At 58.1% G+C, this 7,776-nt stretch overlaps 1 protein-coding gene across 1 annotated transcript; it reads right to left on the reverse strand.

The window, feature by feature from the left end:
* Positions 1 to 580: 580 nt before the first annotated feature.
* LOC142365277 (MOB kinase activator 3A-like) lies at positions 581 to 3,348 on the reverse strand. Its single transcript, XM_075445933.1, has 3 exons — positions 2,931 to 3,348; positions 773 to 975; positions 581 to 721 (listed from the first exon to the last, which is right to left on the reverse strand). The coding sequence occupies exons 1-3, from the start codon at positions 3,346 to 3,348 to the stop codon at positions 581 to 583; spliced, it is 762 nt and encodes a 253-aa protein (XP_075302048.1).
* Positions 3,349 to 7,776: the final 4,428 nt, after the last annotated feature.

Below are 7,776 nucleotides of genomic sequence, written 5' to 3' on the forward strand. Positions count from 1 at the left end.
GGACGCCCTCTGGTATCACCTGCGAGCCTCCGGGAGTGGACGCACTCCCCACTCCGACGCCTTCCCAGATCTGCCGGGTCCAGCCTGGTTCCCGGCACGGCCCGGGGAGCCGCTGGCCGCTGGCCTGGCCACGCCGCACGAGGGAGAGGGGAGCGCGTGCCGTGCCAGTGACCGTCCTCTCGTCCCAACATCCACTGTCACCCCCTCCACGAAGCCCCAGAGCCCAAAACCAGAGTGGGGGAAACCCAAGGCCCCGCTCCCTGCCCAGGGGGAGGCGGGCAGCAGCTCGGGGCTGGGGGGCTGCTCTGAAGGGGGAATCCGGAAAGCTGCCTGCTGCCCGCTCAGGGACGAGGGACGGAGGAGCAGGCGGCCACAGGGCTGCCAAGGTCGGGGGGAGCCGAGCGTGAGGGCAGGGCTGCGCGGGGACCTGTCCTGTGCCACCCCCTGCCCCAAAGGTGCGAGGGGGGACGAGGACGGGACGAGGTAGCACCTCCCAGGGAGAGGAAGCGCAGCCCGCGGCCCCTCCGGAGGGGGGGTCCATGCCACAGCTCTAGGGTGCTGGAGCCCAACCGGCCCCGGCTCAGCTGCGCTCGCGCGTCCCCACTCCCAGTTCCCCGACAGTAAAACCGCGAGGCCAACCGATGGCCTGAGTTTGGGGAACTGGTTTCGAGGAGGCTCCAGAGACCTCTGCGACCCCTCCAGCCCCAGCCCACCCCACTGGCTGCGGACCCCGACAGACCAACGTGTGCCCCAAGCCCAGGCAGCCACTCACCAGCGGTTCCAGCTCCTTGGTGTCTATGAGACTGAACTCTTTCACGAAGTAGTAAAAGTGCTTGTAGCAGGTGTTGACGTGGGCTTCTGACCCCGTCTGGGTGATCCTGTCAAAATGGTGGAGGTAGACGTGGACAAAGACCCGGAACAGCCTGGACAGGATCTTCTTCACCACCGGGAGGAGGTTCTTGGGGAAGAGAGTACCTGGGAGGGGAGGCACGACCATGAGAAACCTTCAGCCAAGTCAAAACCAGTTCCTCGGGGCTAAAATAAATTGATAAAACTGACAGATTGAGGCCAGAGGGCTTCTGTCCCTGGTAATTCCCAGTTCCCCTTTCCTTCTTCCCTTCCATTGGGATCAGATTTTTCAAAGCACAGATTTCTTAAGCGACGGAGCGCTGTACGCCATCGATTGCTGCCAGTGACCGAAAGCAAGAGACCAGCCTCGGAGATTCCCAGCAGCTGCTGCAGTCTGACAGAGCTCTCTTCTACTCCCACTCATCGTGTTTACACAAACACCAGACACGACCGAGTTCCACTCCAGCAGCAACTTCCCAAAAGCAAGACTCGGTGCTGTTCACTCCTCACAGTTATCTTGTATTTTGGTCTGTCTTTAGCTCTTTGGTTAAGAATTAAAGACTTTAAGGTCCCCTTTAAAGGTGGCAGCACTTCAGGATCTGCATAGCCAGGGCCCTGCAGCGGAGTGGCCTGGCCAACTGCCCATCTCCGCAGAATATTACACTTTAAAGTCCACACAGGTTGCTTCTGGAGGAGCGGGGATTAGTTTGACCCTTTCAGCGCTTTGCAAGAACTGCAGCGCTTCAGTCAGCCTCAAGGGCGAGGAATCTGGTAAAAGCAGAGCTGGAAACAGCAACGCCAAAGCCAGGCAGCAGCCGTTCGGGCGACCGGAGGAACAGGTGGGGAGGACTGCAGCGCTGCGGCTGTCTGAAGGACCGGCTCTTTACGGCCCAGCTCCCCGCTCTGCCCGCTCACGCCGGGTTTCAGCAGCGTTCTGGCAGAGCCTGGTGTTAAAGGACGCTGGTGTGGCAGAGGCGGCAGACGTGTCCCTGTCAGAGGCCAACCTCTTCCCATCAGAGCTCCGACGGGATGAACACCGGGGCAGGAGGGAGGGAGCTCTGCTGCCTCTTGTCTTTGGTGTCCCAGAAGATGAAAGCTCTGGATGGGATCAATCATATTTACCTCACGCGTTAGACACTGAGTTCTCATGTCTTACTCAGCACAAAATAAACAAAAAAGCCAACAATCCTTGTCCCGAAGCCAGTACACGAAACTGCGTCTGGATATGCAGATTTAGGTGTCTTTGGCCAAATTCTCCTTTCCATCACCCTGGCAACAGATCAAACCCTGCCCCTCCCTCCCCGCACATGTCAGCATCCCACCCCGCTGCAACAAACAGCCGAGGGCACGCCAGGAAGCCCCGAGCTAGAAAGGGCAGAGTCAGCTAACGCCAGCCTCTAATAATAAAGAGGCTAATTATGGCAACGCGTCCACCATCACCAGGCCGACGATGAGCACGTGCCTCGAACCCAAGCTAGCAATCAGCTCCGAAAGAGCCGTCCGTCAGGAGACCATGTCCAGCATGAACGACGCAAGAGTCATGTCAGAGACCGACTTCTCCAAGAGCAGCCTCTTGTTTTCGCTGCCTAGGCTCAGCTCGGCTTTCCTCGAGGGATCCAGGACTCCACACGGGATCTGGCACAGCTCGGGGTATTTTAGCACTCCACAAGAGCTCTGAAGTTTCTCAAGTGCTTGGAAGATCTTACTATGCCGCCAGCCTCTGCGCAGCACGAAGGAACTAGCTCTGCTACTCAGGTAGCAGCGGAAGAACCCGAGGAAGAACTTCTTCCCTCTGAGGGTGACGGAGCCCTGGCCCAGGCTGCCCAGGGAGGCTGTGGAGTCTCCTTCTCTGGAGATATTCAAGACCTGCCTGGTCGCGGTGCTGTGCAGCCTGCTCTGGGTGACCCTGCTTCGGCAGGGGGTTGGGCTGGGTGACCCACAGAGGGCCCTGCCAACCCCCATCATTCTCTGATTCTGTGGGTGACCTGTGCAACAGCATCTCCCGGACCAGGAACGGGACCCAAGAGCTCAAAGCAGAAGACTCTGCACCAGCCCCTTTCCCCCCCCCAGCCCAAACTCACCAACATTCGTGGGAAAGATGTCCTCGTTGTTGATCTGTACCTCAATCCAGTCCATCAGGAGGTTCATGTACTGGGGAGCAGACAGGGCCGTGGGTTTTCGGTACTCATGCTCGTCCTGCCATTGGTACTTGTACTTTGGGCCCCCCGACATGACGGGGCAGGACTGCTCTGTGCAATAGTCACTGATGGTGCCGTAGATCAGGTTGATGCGGTTGAAGAAGTCCACCACATGCACGGCCACCCAGTCTTTCGGCTCCTCTCCCGGCGGCAGCTGGATGGCCACTTTCAAGTCCAGGCCAGCGTTTTGCGAGGCCTGAGCCTTCTTGTGCAGCTCGAACAGCTGAGTCCCCGGCTCAAACTTGCACTTGGGCTGGAAGGTTTTGTCTTTATTGAACACTTGCTTTAAAGCGTGGGACATTTTGCTTCTCTTCTTCTTGCTTTTCCAGGTCTGTAGCGATGACAGCCGGAGACGCGGTGCTGCTGGGCCACTTCCTGGGGCTCTGATCTTCACAGAAACCTCCCTCTGCTCATCTGGTCCCGATCTGCAAGGCAGCACAGAAGGGCAGCCATTAGAAGCAGCTCTCTCAACAGGAAACCTTGCCTAAATCCCATAGGAAGAGATCTGGGATACCATCTGGGCCCTTCCCCCAGATCCGAGCAGCAGGCTAAGCCGACACCATCTTTCCTTCCTCCCCCTCCTCTTCGCAGCCCAGCTTGCGGCGGATTGGAACGAAGAGTCGCCCCTGGAAGGCCTCCCTCGCGCAGCGTGGGACCGGAGGGGCCAGCCCCAGAGGGAAGAGGCGCGACGGGAAGGGGCAGAGCGAGACGTCGGGGCGCAGTCCTCCCCAGCGTGACCTCTGCAGGCGATCTCTGCCGCTCACCCTGACATCAGCACGCTGAGACCCAAACCCCACAGAAACAAGGAGACCCCCCCCATTCAGCTCCGACACACCAAAGAGTTACAAGTTGGGTTTTACCTGGGTCAGATTTTTCACCTCCGCTTCCCCCCCACCTCTTTGCAAATCAGCCTGCCAAGAAGGTGAGGCTACGACCAACCTCCAGCAAAGCTCAGATCCACGGCCAGCTGCACACCAACGAAAGCGCCGGGCGAGCAGGGGCTGCGCGCTGCCGTAGCACTGGCAACTGGGCACGAAAGGGTGGAGGGGAACAAGAAGAAGAAGAAGAAGTCGCAGCTCAGGCACCCGGAAAGAGAGTATCCTGAAATAACACCAGCTCTCAGCGCAGCCACAGCCTCTTCTGCAGGTGTAGACAGACCATAAACATATTTTTCACTTCAGCTTAGCTGACTTCAAGGCTGGTTGAAAGCTGGAAGACCAGGGAAAGCTCACCTTCCTCTTCCAGTCTGTGGCAAAGAATTAGCTCCAAGAGGGTGAGACACAGGTTAAGATCTGAAAGGATGCTGACAAGCAGCACAGCTCTGTTTATCTGTAGCTAATTATACCTCCTTTGTTCCCACATCCATCCCCTCGTATAATTCGTGTCGAGCTGCTCTTTGATGGAAGCTTAGGGCAGAATGTGTACCAAAAATATTATTTTACATGTGCTGGATAGAGAAACAAATCAAGTCACAGAAATTAACTACAGCTGATGCCTTACCCAATCGGGCAAATAAAGAGTTTCCATAACTTTGTAAGGAAGCTGGCAAACAACTCCCTGTCACCAAGCAGAGATCTGCTTAGGTTTACATGAAGCCACAGTGTTGTTCAAACAGGTAATCTGTGCCCTCAAATGTTGGCAGGAAAATCCCAAATTCAAGGTCAAGACCACCTTCGCCGCAGCTCAGCCCATCTCCGACAGATGCTGCAGTGTGCTAATCAGCACTTTTTCTCTGGAGAAAGATTAGATTTAAACCAAAGCCTCTTGTTTTTCTTATTTAATTATGGCAAGGAAGAAAACCCAAACCACTTCAGTTTGTCCCACTAAGAGCAGGCTCAACATTTCCCAGCGCTGCTTTTCCTGCGGGAACAGGCTCAGTAACCTCTGTAACAGCAGAGATCCAAACTTCTGCTGCAACACGGGCCACGACACGCGTCGGGAGAAACCAAAACCCGATTTTAACGCGGCTCAGCGAGAACCACTCTGGGCTGCAAGGTGAATTCACGGCACGTGTGCTTTCACCACACACGCTAAAACAGCTGCTGCGACCCCGAGTGAGAGTCGAAAAGAAGAAAACCGCCGAAAACGTGTCCTTAGGAGGTGTGTGACCACAGCACAGGCGCGGTTAGGGGAAGTAGCGAATGGCGCGGGGGGACGTCTGGGCATGAGGCAGCAGCTTTGGTTACGGAGAGCTGTGTCACAGCCTGACCACATCCTGCAGCAAAACACTGAGGCGGAGGCACCCGGGGACTGCGCCCGCTCAGCGCGGTGCCACGTCTGGAGCCGAGGCAGGACCGGCTCCAAGCCACCAACAATGTGGACAGCAGGTGCCTAGCCTGCCGAGATCCCCAGCAGGAAATCAGTCCCGGGGATGCATTTGCACGCAGTCATTTCCTTACGCTGGAGATGGAGAAAGAAATGTCCTTTAAAACAAACCAACCATAAAGCAGCATGAGCGTCACCCTCCACACGGCTCCCGGAGGACTGGCAGCATCCTCGGCGCGGTACGACTCTCTTCCTGCTTATGTAAGATCTGTCCAATTCCAGCAACTCCGCTCGCATCCGAGCTGGCCCAAGACTGCAGCCAGGCACCGGCCCTGCCACGGGACAAGGACGAGTTCTTGAGCTGGGGTCAGGCTGCGGCTGCAGGGCCCGGCACAGAGATGAGGGGGGGGTGACACGGAATGGCAAAACTGCAGGGAAAAAAACCCCAAACATCCCCTGGGCTTGGTCACGTGCATCAAGAAGCGAACACTGACCATTTTCCAGAAGAAACGGTCACCTGAGCAGGGTGAGGAGGCTTTTAATATGGCTCCTGTGGCATCAAGGCAGTACCCGTCCTACAGACAGACTTCCTCTTCCTACGGAGAGCTCATTTCTGAGAAGTGGGGAGCCTGACACAGCAGCATCCGTCTGAAGGCATTAGCAAAACGAGTAGCTAAGACCCCAAGCAGATGCAGCCTATTTAGTTACGGTCTTTGACTGCAACTGAGCTGAAAGAAACATTTAGCCCTAGGGAAAAAGGCAGAGAGACCAAAAGCATCCCTGACATTGCTCGAAGATGATCTCACACGTACAACACCTACTTCCGCGGGCAGGAGTCACAGCGCGGGCAGCACTGAGACACGGCCTTCACGCAGGACAGAAAGGACTGGCTGGGAACCACTAGAGAATGGGACGTGCAACGCACCCGGACGGTATTCGCAAGCTTCAAAGGTGAGGGGAAAAAAAAAAAAATCCTCCCCAAGCAGATGTGCAGGACATATTGCTTATTCCTCGTTCGCAGCCAGCCAAGATTACAGCAGTCAGTGGTGCTCCGAGAGGACCTTGGCCACCCCTCCGAGATCCACAACCGCCGCGGAAAGCCCCACGCCGCGGCAGGCTGTCCGGAGCACGGACAAACCTCCAGCTGCTCTGTTATTCCCAAGGACGCGAGGGGAGCGGCTCGGCATGGTGCGGGTTCAGGAGGCGACTTGCCTGCCCGGGCAGGGCTGCTGAGGCCTGGCCCTCCCTGCCCTGCCCGAAAGCTCCTGCTCTCCCCTCACTCCCTGTCTCACAGCTCCAGTCCCAGCACTGGTCTCTGCTGGTGGCAAGCCAGGGCAGGGCTCCGCCATCCCTCTTCCCTCGCCGGGAACGGCGGATCACGCAGCGCTGCCTGACTTTAACACCAGGCTCCGGGCAAAGCCCGGTTGCTTCCCCAGCTCCTGGTTACTTCTACACACCGCTCAGAGCGGGTATGAGCAAAGGAGAGACACTCACCTCCCCCCGCACCCCGGGGAACCAACTCCCCTCGGAGCCTGCCGCGGCGTCCCGAGGCTTTCCGGGTGTGAGCAGCATTCCTGTTGGATCCTGCCCTCCCCGCAGCGGCAGAACAGCCAAAACCCTCTTCAGAGTCCCACGACTGCTCCCAGCAACACCCAGCGCTCCCCGCTAGCACCGAGCAGGGGTTTGACAACACTGGGGGGGGGGGAAATCCCCAACCCGGCACAGCAGCAAGCTCCTACCTGCGTTTCTGGCCTCGGCAGATGACTCCTGCAGCTGCTCACCCGCCTCTGCAACTCCTACGAGCGCTCGTAGGCGCTGAGGCAAAGAGCTTCCTTTTTCAAAAGAGGAGGGGGAAAAAAAGGTCCCGTTTCTTGCGCGGCTGCAGCCGGAAGGCTCCCGCCGGCCGGGGGGGCTCAGACGCACGGCCACTTCCCCCCGGTGACCCCAGCTCCGGGGCGGCTCGTGTCCCACTGCCTCGCTGCTGTGAAAGCCCTGCGGCAAACCCCAGCGAGCGAGGTGTTTCTCAAAATGATCGATGGCTCTCGTTTCCTTTTCGGGAAGACGCGCTGCCGTCCTGCGAGACGGTGCCAACACGGGATGGCTGCTCAGCGTTCCCATCGAGCCCAGCCCAGCTCCCTCTGCGGCTGCGGCTAGCGGCAGCCCTTCGGTGATGAGCCCGTGCCTGTCACCCTGTCCCCATGGCTCCCTGGAAGCGAGCGGGGAGCAGCGAACCCCTGCCTTCCCCTCGCACGGTTTTCAGCATCCTTACTCACCACCAGTGCCGTCGCTGAGGCGATGGCTTTCAGTTGTAAAACCCTAGATGGGAACTGCATTTTGGTGTGCCGAGAGTGGAGCGGATCCAGGCCACAGCCGTGCTTTCTCCTTCCGAGATGGCCCCACGCTGCTGCACAGGAGAGCAGCTGCCCAGCAGCCCGGTGCACCTCCACCATCGCCCTTCCCCGGT

The sequence above is a fragment of the Opisthocomus hoazin genome, chromosome 35, assembly GCF_030867145.1.
Source record: "Opisthocomus hoazin isolate bOpiHoa1 chromosome 35, bOpiHoa1.hap1, whole genome shotgun sequence".
Lineage (NCBI taxonomy): Eukaryota > Metazoa > Chordata > Aves > Opisthocomiformes > Opisthocomidae > Opisthocomus > Opisthocomus hoazin.

Coding starts and splice junctions, on each gene's coding strand:
- LOC142365277 (XM_075445933.1), bottom strand. CDS start 3,348: ATGTCCCACGCTTTAAAGCAAGTGTTCAATAAAGACAAAACCTTCCAG. Junction 976..2,930: donor CATCTTTCCCACGAATGTTG/GTGAGTTTGGGC, acceptor CTCCCCTCCCAG/GTACTCTCTTCCCCAAGAAC. Junction 722..772: donor CCAAGGAGCTGGAACCGCTG/GTGAGTGGCTGC, acceptor CGGGGTCCGCAG/CCAGTGGGGTGGGCTGGGGC.